The 17,888-nt window shown below is 38.8% G+C and overlaps 2 protein-coding genes across 3 annotated transcripts; both read left to right on the top strand.

Annotated features, from left to right (window-relative positions):
- The first annotated feature begins 1,433 nt into the window (after positions 1-1,433).
- On the top strand, positions 1,434-10,304 carry LOC122653875 (cleavage and polyadenylation specificity factor subunit 6-like). 2 transcript variants are annotated; one of them, XR_006331858.1, is made up of 3 exons: positions 1,434-1,501; positions 2,138-4,311; positions 10,047-10,304. XR_006331858.1 is itself a non-coding variant. In XM_043847832.1 (2 exons), exon 2 carries the CDS (start codon positions 2,185-2,187, stop codon positions 4,132-4,134), a length of 1,950 nt encoding a protein of 649 aa, XP_043703767.1. In that variant the 5' UTR covers positions 1,434-1,501; positions 2,138-2,184; the 3' UTR covers positions 4,135-4,762. The 2 variants fall into 2 exon arrangements, 1 of the variants encoding a protein (XP_043703767.1); XM_043847832.1 differs by lacking the exon at positions 10,047-10,304 and having other exon boundaries at positions 2,138-4,762.
- A 4,513-nt stretch (positions 10,305-14,817) lies between these two features.
- LOC122654012 (classical arabinogalactan protein 11-like) lies at positions 14,818-15,378 on the top strand. Its single transcript, XM_043847984.1, has one exon. It carries the CDS (start codon positions 14,818-14,820, stop codon positions 15,376-15,378), a length of 561 nt encoding a protein of 186 aa, XP_043703919.1.
- Positions 15,379-17,888: the final 2,510 nt, after the last annotated feature.

Here is a 17,888-nt window from a genome sequence, read left to right as displayed (position 1 = left end):
ATTCTGTTGGCTTACCTGTATCTATTTTCGATAAATATATTGTATTCACTTGTCATAATTGTTTGCTTCTACTGTATAAGCCAAAATAGTAGAGAAATGTTGGAAATAAGATTTGAAATAGTGTATGATTAATGCATTAACAACAACATCCTTAAAATGTTGGTTTGTTCAAAAAATAGCTTTTTTGGGCAGAAATTATAAGGTTTGGATTTTAATATGCATTTGCATCTCTAATCCCAACTAGCCACAAATTGCAATAGTATCTACGATTTCTTTTGATATATGCATATACACATATTTTATGGGGTTGGGGGTGGGAGCCTTGACCAACTACTTGGGATTGGGAGGGGGGGGGATGTTGTGGATATCATGGTCTAGTCAATTGTTAAATTTTCACTAAACTATGATGTGATCACGTGAACAAAAATAATACTTTGAAAATTATTTAAAAGAATTCATCGATTTAAAGAATACAGAATATTTAGAAGACATTTAACATAGGTCATCAAAATTGATAGATGACTTCTCTTAAAAAAATGAAAGATAACTATTAGAATAAGGTTAGGCACGCCACCGGTTCAGATAAGAGGGCGGCCTTGCCCAGAGGGAGGGGCAGAGTTATCCTTTCCCATGGGAGAAAGAGACACACCTACACACCTTTTTCCCTTAACTATTTGAGGAACTAACTATCTACCTATCAGATCACCAGTTCCCATGGTAGAAATAGACCACTGTGTCACCTTTTCATGAGATTTTTTCTTTTAAATTGTTAGTAAACAAGTTATTTCTTCAAACGTTTTTTAGTGCCCGAAACTATTCTGTTTTGACCAAGACGCTAGGACCGATAGGCAAGGGAAATTATTTAATAATTGTGTTTGGTTGCATTGCTGGGCAGTTTGTATGGAAAAGAGAGAGGCTCCCTGTGAAATATACGTTACAAGAAATTCAAATATTTCACTTCCATTCCACGAAAAATATTTATATATATATTTCAGTTCTTTTTGGTAAAAAATACAAAATTTATTTCGCTTCCATTCCCTTGCAAGTTGCAACTAAACGGGACTGTAAACGGGACTGGAAGGGATTGTTTGTCTGATAGCAGTTGAGAGTCGAGGTAAAGTAAAGAAGAGGTCCATTTTGTGGAAACACTTTCCCAAGATTACTATTGGAGTGTTAAATCAATTTTTTTGGAAAGTGATTTCTTTTCTAAGCCGTATGACGAGAACAACCAAATACGGAAACGAGGACTACCAGATGAGAAAAGACCACCAGAGATGAGGTCGATCTTCCTCATGGATTTAATTAGAATATTAGACAGATTACAAGATTTGACGATACATAAAAATAAAAAAAAGTTTGCAGAAGTCAAGAGAGGTGAGACTGGTGTGTTTCAGAGTGTGTGTGAGTCTGTGAGAAGAAGAAGAAGATGATGATGATGAACCATGGTGGCTAAGGCCTAGGAGAATCAAAGTCTCAAAAGAGCCTAAAACATAGTAGAAGGGTAAGGTAACTTTTGAACATCTTCTTCACTCTATTTGTCAAAAAGAAATATCTGAAGATATGACTTATGAGATAATCCGTAATATTCTATTTTACGCACTTACTCTCTGCTCTCTTTTTTTTTTTTTTTGGGGTAAGAATCTCCGGCTGTATCATGATCGATATTCTGTTGATCTGCGTACATCCATTTATTAGTAGGAGTAGAGCAAGTGTCTTATAACTGTTATGTTCTAGTCGTTTTCCTCTCCTAAAGGAATTGGCAGTTTAGCTATTGAAGACTTTCGCCGTTTCTTCTGATTTTGCAAGGCGGGTCTTATAAGTTTTGCAGTTTTATATATGTTTGTTTTCAAATTGTTCTATATGGGATTGGTACCGGGTGCTCTCTATTACTCTCCCTGTATTTTGAGTTTTCCCCTTTCGCATTTAAATCGGTTTAGAAATTTCCATATTTTCCTTTAATTTAGTAATTTTTTCCGGGTAGTAGAGATTTACATGTTTTTATCATCCCCCTTCCTTCTGCCGGGTGGGGTTTTTTTTTTTTTTTTTTTTGTCTGTTCTTGATTTTATTGCGATGTAAGAAATCTCTCTCGGTTTTTTTTTTTTTTTTATGTTCTAGTCTGGATTATATTTTTGTCAGGTGGAGATTGGAGATCTCTGTTTGTTAGTTCATCTGGGTTAGCATTAATGGATCCAATGGCCGAAGAGCAACTAGATTACGGAGATGAAGAATATGGTGGGCAGAAGATGCAGTATCAGGGCAGTGGAGCAATCTCTGCTCTCGCAGAAGAGGAGATGATGGGGGAGGATGATGAGTATGATGATCTCTACAATGATGTCAATGTCGGTGATGGTCTTCTGCAGCTGCACTGCACCGAAATACCGGTTTTAGGAGGTGCTGGGAGTGGGCCACAAGCTCAGAAACCTGATGTTTCTGGATCAAGGATCGCTGAACAGGGTGGGTCGGAAGATGTAACCATCCCTCGAGTTGGGTTGGAGGGTAAAGACTCCAATATGGGAGCCAATCTTGTGGAGCAGAAGAAGGGAGCATTTGTGTCTGGCAAAGGATTGGAAGGGGCCGCTGGTGATTATCCAGACCGGCTTTCACAGAAAGAGAGGGTTATGGATATGGGTTCTGATGTTCAAATTGGAAGGTCAGGGTTTGGAGAATCAGCAGCCATGCCAACTAAAGTTGGTGTTGATCCTAGTCGGGTTCCAGGAAAATTTTCTGGTGGATCTTTGTCGTTGCCAGATTCAGGCATTGGTGCTCCACAAATGCCCGCCAACCGAATTGGAATGAATATCAGTATGAACCGTCCAATGATGAATGAAAATCCAAGCCGGCAGCCTGTAGAGAATGGTAGCACCATGCTTTTTGTGAGTGAATTACATTGGTGGACTACCGATGCAGAGCTTGAAAGCATGCTATCTCAATTTGGGAGGGTAAAGGAAATCAAATTCTTTGATGAGAGAGCTAGTGGAAAATCAAAGGGCTACTGTCAAGTGGAATTCTTTGATCCAGCTGCTGCAGCTGCATGTAAAGAAGAGATGAATGGCCATGTCTTCAATGGTCGAGCTTGTGTGGTGAATGTTGCAACTTCACAGACTTTGAAGCAGATAGGAGCTGCGTATATGAACAAAACCCAAGTGCAGGCTCAGTCACCGTCACAAGGACGGAGACCTATAAATGATGGGGTAGGGAGAGGTGGTGGAATGAATTTTCCAGCTGGAGAAGCAGGCAGGAACTATGGGAAGGTTGGATGGGGTCGAGGAGGTCAAGGAGTACTCAATAGGGGCCCGGGAGGTGGAGGACCAATGAGAGGTAGAGGAGCTGTTGGAGCAAAAAACATGGTTGGAGGCACTGGGGGAGTTGCAAGCGGTGCTAGTAGCGGCCCTTATGGGCAAGGCCTTGCCGGTCCTGTCTTGGGGGGCCCAGCTGGTGGGATGATGCATCCTCAGAGCATGATGGGTACAGGATTTGATCCAATGTACATGGGTCGAGGGGGTGCTTATGGGGGATTCTCAGGTCCTGCTTTTCCTGGGATGATTCCTTCATTTCCAGCTGTTAATACCATGGCACTTCCTGGTGTGGCTCCGCATGTCAACCCAGCTTTCTTCGGCCGTGGAATGGTTGCTAATGGAATGGGAATGATGGGTACCAGTGGAATGGATGTTCATCATGCGGGAATGTGGACTGATACAAACATGGGAGGATGGGGAGGGGATGATAATGGAAGAAGGACAAGGGAGTCTAGTTACGGTGGTGATGATGGGGCGTCTAACTATGGGTATGGAGAGGCAAGCCATGAAAGGGGAGGGGGAAGGCCAAATGCTACCTCCCGGGAGAAGGATAGGGGTTCTGAGCGTGATTGGTCAGGGAGCTCTGATAGGCGGCATCATGATGAGAGGGACCAGGATTGGGATAGGTCTGATAAGGACCACCGATACAAAGAAGAAAAAGATGGTTACAGGGACCATCGTCAGAGAGAACGTGACTATTATAATGAGGATAACTGGGATAGGGGGCAGAATTCTTCGAGGTATCGGAGTAAGTCTCGTATGATGCAAGAAGAAGATAACAGGTCTCAAACAAGGGATGTAGACTATGGGAAGAGAAGGCGCCTACCGTCAGAGTGACACAATAATTGGCTATGTATTTACCTTCTTCATGGAAGAAACTTTAAAGGTCTTATGCCTTCATTTCATGTTGTGTTACTCTTCATTTATGGCTACCAATGCATCCATCATTGCTCGCTCTGGTTTCTGCATTTGCTGGCTCCACAAACAGAAGTGTGTGGCTTCTGGATGGAAAAAGTAAGTTTTTCCCTTGTGCAGCATGAGGGAAGAATTACTTCTCGTTCTTCTTTCGTTATATTTCCTGTGGAACATCATTTGAAACAAAACTTATACACTTATTTGCTTGATAACTATTAGTAAAGCTTCTTAGCAGCTAAGTCATGTGGATTCCTGTTTGGGTTGGTTTTGGTATCCTACTGCCCAGATTCTCTATTGGTTTCACCTCTTTGGTTATAACTGTTTTTTTTATCTGAGAGAAGTGCTTTCTGAGGTATGCATCATATATATGCGTAAGATTTTGTTGTTTTATATGAATGTTTGCAATAAATTACTATTCCATTGATTTACAGGTGAAAACAACTTTCTTATCTCTGCTTAAGAGATGCCTTTTGGTTTTTCAGATACATAGGGCACAAAGAACTACATTTTATATTCAACATTTTCAATGATTCTTAGTGTGCTATCTATCCATTAAAAAATCTTATTGTGCTTGTATATCAGTTGGTAAAGTTGTGTTAGTCATTTCCAGCTCTCGCATGTCCCTGCTATAGGGATTTTACTGGCAAATAGTTCAACTTGGAACAGCCGCATGACCCACATCACTTCCTTTTCATGTAAGTCTTCATGCATGAGCTTTATATCTTTATGGTTATAGCTCTAAACCTGTGGGTTAATATCCTGAAGCTGATTAGGTTCTTTGATGAGTTTCTTTCTGTAGGTTACCATTTCTGGAGAACTTGAGATACATCTCAAGTAGGTATGTAATTATGAAATTATTATGAGTAATTGATTATATTATTAGTCTGCATGTTTATTCAATGTGGTAAAACAGTTCTAGTTTTATCGAGCGTAGCTTAGAGTATGTTCGTAAATTATGGGGTTTTATTTTAACTAAGACATATATTGAAGCACTAACTGAAGAAAAAAAAAGATGCACTTAGATTTTTTTTTTTGATTCAGTTTAAATGCTAAAAATTTTTATTTAGGTAAATTGAAAAGGTGAAGTTGTGTATGTGGTCTGAGATGGTAAAACCCTACCTTGGTTGATGAACAAGAGCTCTAGGAAGAAAATGAGAGAGGGGTGTATATTGTTCCTAGGATAGTAGGATCTAAATCTCCTCAAAAGTTATATTCTTCACTTTTTTTTGGTTTGTATCTTTAAAAAAAAGTACTAGTATATTTGGTTAGAAAAGCTTCGGTAAATAGAAGGTCAATTTTTAATTCACTTCGTAGAACTTGTCAAGGATGTTGAGTCATCACAGTTTTCTGGAGACTCGGTATACTAAGTAAAGTCCCCTTAAGAAGACCTTCTGATGCAGTTACACCTACACGTTGGGTTTAGTTTAGGTTTATGTTTTGAACAAGGAAACTGCCTCTCCATAAAAAGTGGGGGTAAGGCTGCGTACGTATGCCCCTCCCTGGACCCTGCAATGGTGAGAGCATCGTGCATTGGGTACGCCCTTTTTATTAGTTGCTTGTACAGGTGTGAAACTCTAGGAACAGTTCCACACCTCTTACAGTTCTGTTTTGAAGAGTTTTAGTTTAGGATGAACTCTTTCTTATCTTATGGTAGGAGTTCTTTTTTATTTTGAATTGTTTTTATGTTTAAGTACTCACTGAGATAGGCAGATTGGATTGTTTGAATTATCATGTTGCTGCCAAGAGCTGTGGGTGCTTAAGTCGATTTCTTTTTCCCTCTCTTGTTTCAGGTGTGATCAGCCTCTATTTCCACCATTATTCTTTCTTCCTTTAAAGTTCTGTTATGCAAATCTCTTCCTTTGTATTTGTTATTCCGTCCTTCTTTCCTTTATTTGCATTCAGTTGAACTATTTTAATTTATTGGGTGTTGCTCTGTTTCTACGTTAGTCTGGGTACAAACAAGAATCAAAAGAACTCTCTTGATTCGAATCCTTTTGAACTGAGCTATTGGGAGTTGAATCTGTACCTGAGAGTGATTCTATGATGCGATCCTGGGCTCAAAATACCCTGTTGGGTTTGCCCATGGCAAACCCAAATGCCAAATACCCAAGTTACAAGGGAGGAGTGGCAAATCTGTAGTTCATCACAAGTTTCCAATGGGGATTGGCAAATTCGAATAAACCAGAATTTGAAAGGGGTAGTGGGTAACTCAATAGGAAAGGATATAAGTGGGGATTATATTTATTGAGTGAGGGTAGACTTGGAAGTAACTCAAAAAGAAGGATATAAAGGGATAAGAGGGATAGTGAGGGGCAATAAGGAAAGTGGGGGAATAAAATAAGGCAACCAAATCATGGAGAGGAGGGGTTATCATCTTCAACCTCCAGCCAAAGCAAGAGGTGGAAAGCCCGGAACTCGCGAAGGAGAAAACTCCTTCAATTGTTATCGGTTGGGCCTGAAATTTCAGGTGTAGGGTTGCCCGGGGATGGTGATGGGTTTCCCTAGGTTATAAAGAGGGAGGGAAGGGGTGATGGAGATCGATGTTGGTTCATTGAACAGAACAGGGAGGGAATATAATAGATGGGAGGGGGAAGGAAAAGAGGAGGAATCACACCCTTAGTTCGAGTGTGAACAGCAATGCAGCAAAGGAAAGAAAGAGGAATAGAAAAGAAGAAGAAGAGAGAGGGAGAGGCCACGTAGGTACTTACAAACTCAATTCATTATTCCATTGTTCAAATCTGAAATCTTTGGTAGATACAAGCAGATAGAAGTAATATTAGACTAGGAAACTACTACTTCTACATATCCAACTTCAGAAAATGAATCTATAATTATCCTACTAGACCCAAATTCCAATCGGGCCCGGTTCTCGGTTGGGGGCTCTCAAATGGGTTTGACCCAGTTCAGGTTGGCATTTCTACCTCACTAACCAGGTTGGCACTTTGGGATGCCAATTGAGCTTAGATAGCTGCTACAGAAGGCCTGTTCATCCCCGCCCCATTTCCTTTTCATAATGACAGCTAAGCAAATATCGGGCTTCTTCTTTCTTCTTTTTTCTTCTTCTAATTCTCAAACACTCATTTACTTCTGTCTGGCGTCTAAGCTGACCTTTAGCCCTTTTCTCTCTGAGCCTTATCAATCTTCAGTTGCCTTCCATTCTTTGTTGGTTTCTAAATCCCTTTGCCAGTAATCTCTCTTTTATCTAATCAGGCAAAACCTTGGAGGCCTTTTGTTCTAATTCCTTTTATTTCAGTTCTATATATCAAAAGGCTATTCTGCATCAGTTCTCTAACACCAACCTGCAATCAGAGGAACTGAAATTTTCCCTAAGGAGTATCTTGGACTTCTACAGCTTCTTTTCTTCTTATCTGGAGAACAATTTTTTTTAAAATTTTTATTTCTTAGTCATTATTAGTAATCCTTATGGGGACTACCTGAGCCACAAAAGATGCTTTTTGATTCCACAAAAGGTGGTGAGATGGTGTCTTGAGCGGTTATGTATCCAAGACCCCTGACACAAAATAGATGCGTTGCGAGTTCCATACAGATTACTTCTCATTACAATTTCTTTCAAATTCATTCGTTTATTTGTCTTTTTTAGAAATTCCAAATTTCACTCATATGATAAAATATGGGTTAAATTGAATTCTTGCTGAGACTTCTCCAGATAAATGCATAAGGATGGGATTTTGATTTGCTTATTATCAGGTGTATGTGGAGAGATCCTCTTTTTACGATTCTGTAGGTTTGTGATGGAATAAAATCGGGTTTTGTGCATGAAGACATGCATATGAAACCAACGTTGTTCACAGCTTGGTACTCTCCTCTTTTGTTTCTTCTCCTCCTAGCCTTTCTTCTGTAGTCGTTGTTAGAGGGACTAAAAACCCTAAGTAACTTGAACTTCTGTAACTCCTTTATCCCATAAAGCAAGGATACATCTGCTGCTGCTACAGGAGGAACAGCCAGATATTTGGATCAATTTTCTTGAGCTTGGGAGAATAATTTTTTTTGTCTTTTGGACTAATTGAACATATCATCAGAGAGAAGTGATGGAGGGAGTCCACCTCCTAGAAGGAAGGGAAGAGGAAGTTCAAGACCACACTACAAATAGTCATGTCAGAGTTTGTTTTATTGAGGTTCTTTTACAGTTTTTTTAGTATAAAAATGGTTATATTAAATTAAAGAATGGTCTATGGGGCAAGTATAGAAGTGATACAAAAACAAATCGAAAGTTCAAGAATGAATAGCAGCCATATATAAAGGGTATAACTCTAAACGGGTTTGGGAAATGTATATCCTTATTGCTCCTTTGCCTAGCCAGTTCATCTGCTTCTGCTAGTGGGTTGGCCATTGTCGACAATCTCCCCAATCTCTCATTGACAAAGCCCTGAACACCTTCTAGCAATCAAGTGAATCCACAACACTCCCCTATTTTGTTGATTTCTATCCATAAACTATCAATAGATGGCTACCAATGTCAGCTCAAAGCTTTTGTTAGACAAGAACAGAACAAGGTCCTCTTCGCCGAAGCAGAAAAGAACTTTAGTGGATTTCCTCTTCGGCCTCCTCACATTGTCTGTGTGTCATAGGGAGGCTCCTCAGCCAACTCAAACCACGATCAGTTGCATCAGCAACTTCATATCCAGCGTCGATAATCTGGACTAGTTCAATATTGCTGATTCTTGGTCCAACCATGTCAATATTACTCTTTGTTATAGGCCAAGCATCTTGTTCCATACATTTACTCTATGATTCATCTTGGTGATGTATTATTTGTGAAGATGTGTTTCAGAGAGGTGGATGATAGTCCTAAGGTAAGTTAGATCCTCTACTCTGTAGCAGCTCTTCTGGCAAAGTATATATCTTAGGTCCAACAGTCAATTTCTTTTCTACTAGATTTATGACTGGGTTCCTCATAATTGTCGCTAGATTCTACCCTCGAAAGCTTTTACACAGTTATTTGATAGCAATCAGTAGATAGCTGACTTACGGCCATACCTTTCCCCTCTAGTTATAAGCCTCTTGATGGTTTCCAGTAATGAAAGAACACTTTAGCCTTCTTAAACACGCTTTCCATGGAATACCAGTTTGTGTACCTTTAGAGAACACAAATTTTAATTGAAGAATTGCTTTTTATTTTGTATTTATTACCATGGTCCTTGTTGGGGCTGAGTAGATACTGAGGCAGGCATCTGTCTCTTGCCTTGGTGAAAAGCTGGTCTGATCTAAAACATAAAGGTTAGAAAGAACAAGACTAGATTTCTGAAGACAAGAATAGTAAAAGTTTATTAACTGGAGTTGAGATGCCCCCAAGGGAAGTGTGGAACAAAACTTGTTGCAAACCATATGCCTTGATGTTATATAGATCCTTGTCACCCCCTGTCAAAAAAAGAAAAGAAAAAGATATATTGATGACCATTCTATCCTATATTTTTTTGAGATGACTGGTCTTTCTCATTACAGCTGCTTTCCTGTCTCTAGGACCGTTGAGCTAATTGCTTTAATGGTAATGACCGCAATGATTTACAGTGTAGCATATTTGACATATTCATAATCTATCAATGTTTATGGGTAGGGTTTTATAGTTTGCTAGTGGAAAGAGGATTGGGATCCATCAGCAGTTATGAGTTTGACCAAGTTGGTCTGATGTTTTATTGATAATACTTCTAGAACATCTTTATTTTCAAGATTTGATGTTTATAGTATTTTCCCTTTCAAATGTATTAGTTGGGTGCCGGTGATGATGAGTGGTAGACAATTTCTTGGATGCCACCCTTCAGCAGGCTCATTTTTCATATATCTTAGCAGGAGGTTTTCTCTTATCATCAATCCAGGGAGTGGAGCAGGACTTTCTTTATTTTTGTGGTTACGTCTGCCTATGTTGGTTACCTAGAAGACAATTTTGGACTGGGTGTCTTCGCTGGATTACTGAGATAATGGTTATGGCCTCCGCCAAGCATAGGAAATAAAAACTGATTGATGTAGCATTTAATGTTCGTTCATGCTTTCGTCAGACACTGTCATAAGCTAATGTAATTCTGTGCAGTGCTCCCTGCAAGAACATGTCTATAAAGAGCCAGACATCATGGAGTTATAGTGTGTTGAGAGGATATCTTAGTTAAATGTTGGACCCACCAACCATGTCCATCAGTCACAAATTAAAATTGCAGTTTATGGTCTGTGCACTAGGTTCAGAACATGTAATTGGTCCTGGTGCTCTGCATCTATATTTCTGCTTCATCAGTGAACTTGCAACAGTCTTGTAAAGCTATTGTTGGTCAAATTTAGCTTGTATTTCATCAGGTTTCCTCTATATCTTCACAAGAATTGGGGTTGAGCTTTTGTACATTGTGACATGGGATTTTTCCTCTGATTTGTAATTTGTGATAATAAGGTTCAAAGAATCCCTGTTGTTGGGGGAAAGTTACTTCCTTGTAAGCGTCTAGTTGTTTCAGATGTATTCTCTTGGTAAAATGTAAAGGTTACTTGTGTTTGGGAGTTTACAATGTACACAAGGTTGCTGTCACATTTAGTGTGGGCTGGGAAGATTTTGTGGTTTCTCTCTTTGAAGGCAGCTTTTGTGGGTTTACATATTATTCTTTTTTTGGGCCCTTGGGGGTGTGTGATGGGACTCCACTGTATCACATTTGTTGTAGAAAGGTTTTTGCAATATATTTTACTCTACATGCAATGTAAATTAGAATATAGACTAGCTTAGTTCTTTTGGATCTGAATAAGAGGCCTGCATCCGATTTCTAGCTGTTACAAAGCTGCTTCCTTGATGAAGGTTGTGAATCCTCGCTGTGTATCAATGTAGTTCTGCTGAGACACTACTTGGTTGTTAGGGAATTGAACTCTTTTGTAAGTAATTATTTCTATATATTTAGACAAGAGGGTCTTGTATCTGTTGATCCTATGGAGATCTGAAGTCCATTCTGGAATGTTAGTAGCTAGGCACAGTGACTGAAGTAGTCCCTTTTTCATGCTGTTCTTTGTATGATTTGTAATCGTATGCTGACAGAATCATGTACCACCATATATGTTTTAGTTTACATGATCGTTTTGGGTTTCATTTTGGTGGGGGTGTCTGTTATGTTCATGTGTATCAGTGAGTTGAAATCAGGCAATTCATGTACTGTGGACTCTTTCTGTAAATGTTTCTGTTTATTGCAGTATTTGGTCTTCTCTATCTTAATGGCCTTTGATTATCTTTCCTCATGATTTGTGTGGTTGCACGTTTGGTGCCGTGGTTGGGATACCCAGTCGACTGAGGTAGGTTGCTGCTCAAGTTATTTGTTGTAAGAGATGGTTCAGGAATGGCAGCTGATATTCATTTTTTGAGCGATTGAGTAGAAATAGCTGGTGAGAATATAAATATATGATGTTTTATGTATATGTTGGGAGAAAGAACGACACCCAGTCAGTGGATGATGCCCCTATGCCCAGACATGGGTGCGTGTAATGACTGCCGCACCCCCTGGAAAGATGGAAATGACCAGTCGTGCGGCAGTCATATACCATGTCTTATGTTTCTTATGTTTCAAATATTTTATGAGAATTGTCACTGTATAATGTTCTGAAACCTAAACCTAATTATGAATCAAATATTTTGATAATGGCGTCACTTTCAAATTATTTTGAATTTTTTTTTTTTATCCTTACTTTAAATTACTTTTGGGAATAAGACAAGTCCGATCCGTTAGACGTCGGATTATTTCTATTGCATCTTGTATATCATCTTGTACTCCTAAACATGCAAGTGACTAACTCAAAATTTCATAAACCAAAGGGGGTGAATTGGATATTATGAAATTCTTGACCAATTAAAAACAACCAATTGATACATTGAGTTCAAACAACGTAACAAAAGTATTAGACAAGTTTGAACTCAACAGCCATTCATACAATGTAAGAGAATAAACAATAGCAAGATCGAGACAAGCATATATAGTAATTCGACAACCTTGCCTACGTCCACTCCAAAAAGTTTTATCACTCATTGCATTTCTATTATTTTGATTGCTTCAGCAGGTAACAATCAAACTCTTACAAAATAGTTTTATATGGCTCATTATGCAACCACCAATTGTTTTACAGACTCACGTTAACTTAATGGTTCTCTGGTTCATCGTCAAACCCGGTGTTTCTCATCGCTTCACATCAAACATGAGTGGTTCAATACTCCCATTTAACCTTTACAAACTCCATTAAAGGATGTGTTGAAAACTCAACCACAAAATACAAGCTCAAAACAAAATCTCTTCTCTTCTCTTGGGGAATATGTAAATTAAATTTAAACATAAAACCTCTCTAAGGTAGATATATAAATACAAGTACAATATGAATCTTTACCTCTTGAAGACTAATCTTCCATTTGAAGCTCATGTGGCTTGGTTTTTTTCCTCAAGCTCCCTTGAATGATTTCTCCAATTTTGGCTCATCGGTATACTTGAGATCCTTCAAACTTGACCCTCCTTGTCTTTCACAAAATCATCCTAAAAGGTATTCCAAATAATGTCTAAATTACCTATAAATCAACAATAAGATCTTAAGGGAAAAAATTTCTTCACCTATGCTGAAAGGGTCACACATAAATAAGGATTAGGATTACAAGATGTAATAAATAATCCTAAGGCTAAAAGACACGTCCATTTGATGAAGATTTTTTCTTGGATTTCTTGACCCATTGTAATGCTTCGAATGATCTCCCACTTGGCTTTACTGATGGAATCTTGATCATAAAGTTCAGCTTATACATCATCATGCCAAAGCACACAAACTATCTTGCACACTATGAGACTTAAGAGAGTGGTTGTATATACCAATAACAATAAGCATTTGCATTTTCACTTGTAAACACAAGTAAGGAATCACCATAAACATAAGCATGCAATGTCTCAACACTTGGAAAAGACATCTTTGCCCCTATTTTGTGGAGGAGAGAGATAAACACATGGGAGTGCGGGCCCTGCCAGTGCCAACGCCTCAACCCAGGCCTGGCCCAGTGCTGCCAAGGCCAGCAAAATACTAAACCCAACCCGACCTTGTTTAGGACATAGGTTCGGCCTAGCCTTGTTCGGGCTCAAGGGGGGTTAGGGCCGGGTCGGGATGGCCAGGTTTTTGACACCCCTATGGCGTAGGCCACACTCCCAGATAGAAAACTACTTCCTTTTTCTTTTTTAATACCATTATGAAACTTTGAGAGAAACCCGTGTTGGAGCAGAGACATTCAAGAATTTCTCTTCATTTTATGGGTCCTTTTAAGCGTCATTATTCCTAGTGAATTATAACGCTTCATTATTTGTCACTTTTTTTTTTTTTTGGGTAGAAACTATTTGTCATTTGGCACTACATAAGATGGTCCATGCAATAAAGGACCTCACATAATGACCAATTTTAAGTTGAAAATAAGCACATACAGTTGCTCAAACTCTTATTCAAATTTTTAATAAAATTACCAAAATGCCTTCAAATATAGATAAAAATAAAATATAAAATGTTATCTTTTCTAATTTTAGCTATTTCTTCTAAACATTTTAAGCTGAAATTATACCAATGAAATACTTGCCTGACCCATTATAAACCTATAATAATTCTCTTTAGCATCTACCATATTGTAAACCCATTCATAGTACCCACAAATCTGGGAAAACAAAAAATCATTTACACCGTCAATAATAATAAACTGTTATTATGATCATTACTCGTGTATTTGCAACTGCATGTTTGCACGTGTACGTTAAATTTACACACGATATCGCGACCATGGTTTGAGGTATCGGATTGGATAGGTCAATTTTGCTCGGATCGGATTGGTATCAGTTGAGACCGATCTCGATACTGATCCGATCCAACTGTACGGACAGGGGTAAAAATGTATTAAAAAAAAAATTATAAAAAAACAGAGACAAACGTGTCATATTTGCCCGAGTTTGAGCGATCCCAATCCGTATCAACCGATCCAATCCCGATCCAGCCAATACCGAGATCACAAACCATGATCGTGACCCAATACAACCCGATTTGGCTCTATCCGTATCGGTAGACACTGCTACTGAGATACGTAATTACGTAGAGAGTGGTTGGTGTACGTGTACGGTGTACCCGTTTTAGTGGTCAGTGGTTAGTGGTTAGTGGAGAGGGCAGTTTTGTCTTTTGGAAACGTTTATTAATTAGTAACGACTTAACGCGCGACCCGTTCTTCTTCTTCCCCTCCAGAGTCCAGAGGGATTCAGAGTCCAGAGTCCTGCAAAAGCGCGAGAGATCCGGTGAACCACCACCTGTGCGGATGGTGGTAACAGGCTAACAAATTTTAACCCAAACACCCGTACTCCACGCGAACGATCTTAACGCTCCGCCCTATTTAACACCATTACCACCCTAAGGCTTCCTCATTCTTTTCGTAGCGCACTATTTCTCTATATCTACTAGAGAAGTTCTGCTCTTTGAAAGAATCGGGTGGTGTTTGTTCTATCTTTCAATAAAGTAATAATCAAACATCTCCCTTTATCTTTCATTTCTTTGTTTTCTTATATCTTCTCACCAGCGAATTTCTATCCCCTTCCCCTACTTTATCCAATTTTATTCCGTCGATAACACATTAAGATGGCTCGTCAACTCGTTGTTCTTGCTCTCATCTTCGTTGCCGTCGTTGGCTCTGTATCCGCTCAGGAACCTGCCAAGGCTCCTGCAGCAGCATCCTCCTCCGAGTCACCTAAAGCATCCCCCAAGAAAGGTGCTTCACCCGCCGCCACACCTAAAGCCTCCGCCGCCGCTCCCGTGGCCTCCTCACCAGAGGCTTCTGCTCCCGCTCCCACAAAAGCACAAAATGCTTCGGCCCCAGTTGCTTCGACCCCAACTGCTTCCCCTCCCACTGCTGCTTCTGCCCCTTCGGAAGATGACTCCTCTGCCTCCACTCCTCTTGCCTCATCTCCATCATCTGATGAGGATACCTCCGCATCATCCCCACCATCCCCCACCCCAAACACCTCTGCCACTGCTCCTGTTGCTGATGGTCCCTCTGGTCCCGCTGCCAGCACCGATGCATCCGGCCCCTCTGCTTCTGCACCCGGACCCTCTGACGAAGCCGACGACAGCAGCGCATCAACCTTTGGGTTCTCCGCCATCACCGGTGTTGCCGCCGTTGCCGGTTACTTCTTCTTCTGAGCTACCATCTCCATGTCTCTGATTATGTGGGAGACGCTGTAACTTTTTAATTTGTAACGGTGGTCTGATTCGTTCGATCTGTTGTATTATGGGATGAATATCTCTTTGGTTATTTTTTATTATTTTTTTTATTTTGTTTTTCCCATCCTTTGATTTATTCATTTTTTTCGTTGGGAGAATGTTATCCACCTCAATTAATATATCATCTTCTTCCATATATTTTGCTTGTGAAATTAATTAAAAATAATTTTTTTTTACATTACAAATTACAAATAGCCAATTCCATTCCGGCTAATCTGCATGGGACTGATAGTGGTATGGAAAATACATAATTTTTATGGGTTGATGATCCAAACGGATTTCAATCCGGATCAAAATTGGCCGGGACTAATCTTGATTCTGTGTTTTTAAACTCTAATTGAATTGGGCTTCATCATGGTTTTAGGTTGTGTTAGGCATATAAATTATAGGAAAAAAATTCCCCGCACCATGGGTGGAACCCTTAGTCAAGGTATCATGGTTGAAGAAAAATTACCTCCAAAATTGTAAAAGGAATTTTTGTAATGAAAAAATTGTTGTACTCATTATTTTCATGTGAGTTTTGCTTAATTCACCAATTTTTCATTCATTGTCAGTTGTTCGGATTTTTTTTAGTTGTATTAACCTTTCGGATTTTTCATATTTTTCATTCAGCCCTAGTCCATAAGGGCTAGAATGAAAAAACTTATGATGCTCTTATCGATAAAAGATGCTAATCAGTCATGTAGCGTCTACACCAGCATGATAACAACGAAAGTACCCACAGAGACATTAGTTAGGCATTAGTTTTTAGTTTGTGAAACGTTGCGATTTTTCCCCTTATTTTTATTTTCATAAAAAAAATCACAAAGTTCGTGAGGTTGATTAGTTAATTAACCTTTCATAGTTTGTGCGTGACTAAATCAAACTCTCTTATTACAATTTTTAAGTAAATTTTATATTTTTGTAGAAAAGGCTTGGAAAAAGAAATACTTTGTTTTTTTTCAATTATCTAGACATGTGTTATTTTTCTACCATGCTACGTGTTCAAATATTATGATTCACGAATTAAAACATATAAAATCTCCAGCATTGGATTAAATGGAATTGCACATCAGTAAACTAAACGTCTACCTTGGTCAACCAACAAGATGACTATCAATTATCCATTTTTTTCTATTTATTTTTCAAATTCCTACCCTAATTTGTTGCATAGTAAAAATTTTCGTGTGAATATTGTACATGAAAAAAATTCTTCCATATAATATGGGAGAGAAAACACTATTTGATCATGTGGCCCCTACACCAGCATGGAGATCGATGGGAGTACATGCCCGAGTATCTAATATGGGGGGCTGGATGATCATTTTGCCATCCATGTGTCTGGGCGTAGGGGGCGCGACCAAGTAGCCTTCTTTTTCCATATAATATATATATTTTTTGCATTTTGCTTGTTTGTGTTTTATTTTAAAACAAATAGTAAGAAATCTTATTTTACAAAAAAATAAAAATAAAATTTTCTATCATTTTACATGGAAACAAGCAAAGTTTGAAACTAAGTTCACATGATATACACAACGTGTTATAAATTAGGGAAAAAGAATGTTGTATGGTTGTGTGACTCTTGGGCTTGGACATTTGGAGCATGCAAAATTATTACCTTGCTCTTTGTGAAATAAAAAACTTATCCATATTGATGCCCTGGTGAGGCAACTTTTACACTTATAAGGCCAAAGTTTATTCAAAATATATTGCAACAATCTTCATTTGTTACAAAAACCAATAAATCCACTATAAAGGGGAATTTGGGTCCTCTGTAGCGTCACACAGCGTGTAGCGCACCATCTGCCTGTCTGCAACGCATGGGCATGCAGAGCGTCAAATGTGCGCTACACGTTGTGTTGCGTTACAGAGGAGCCCCACGCCTCTAAGGGGGTCTCTAGTCCAACACCTAAGTCTACAACATTGAAGGATGAAATGATAAGTTTGATTATTGGATACATATGAGATGATTTAGATTGACCACATGCAAAATTTTGAATCCAAATTCAATCATTTACCCTTGTGATGTCATAATACCCTTTCATGTATGCCCATACTTTCCTTTGGTAATCCCTCGCACCCATGTCAAATTCCTAAATTGTTCAATGATCTATTTTTTTGCTAAATGACCAATTCCATTTGAAAATTTTCACATATGAGCAAGGGGCTTTAGGGATGTCTACAAAATTTCAGTCCAACCTGACCTGTTCTGTTATATGTAAAAGTAGGTACTCGACCATGGTTTTTTTTTGGATAAATAAAAATAAAATGCATTCATACATAGAAATTTACGGATGAATTTTGGATACAAAATGAATATTTTCCAAGAATAATACATTGAACTAAGTGCTGCAAAATTAAAATAATTAGGTCAATCGGATGATGCAGCATCTTTAACTGAAATAGACCATGGCTTATTTCTGTAGAGCATCAAAGCATAAAACCTATTC

This window comes from Telopea speciosissima, chromosome 3 (genome assembly GCF_018873765.1).
Source record: "Telopea speciosissima isolate NSW1024214 ecotype Mountain lineage chromosome 3, Tspe_v1, whole genome shotgun sequence".
NCBI lineage: Eukaryota > Viridiplantae > Streptophyta > Magnoliopsida > Proteales > Proteaceae > Telopea > Telopea speciosissima.
This window is presented reverse-complemented; position numbering and strand designations above follow the sequence as displayed.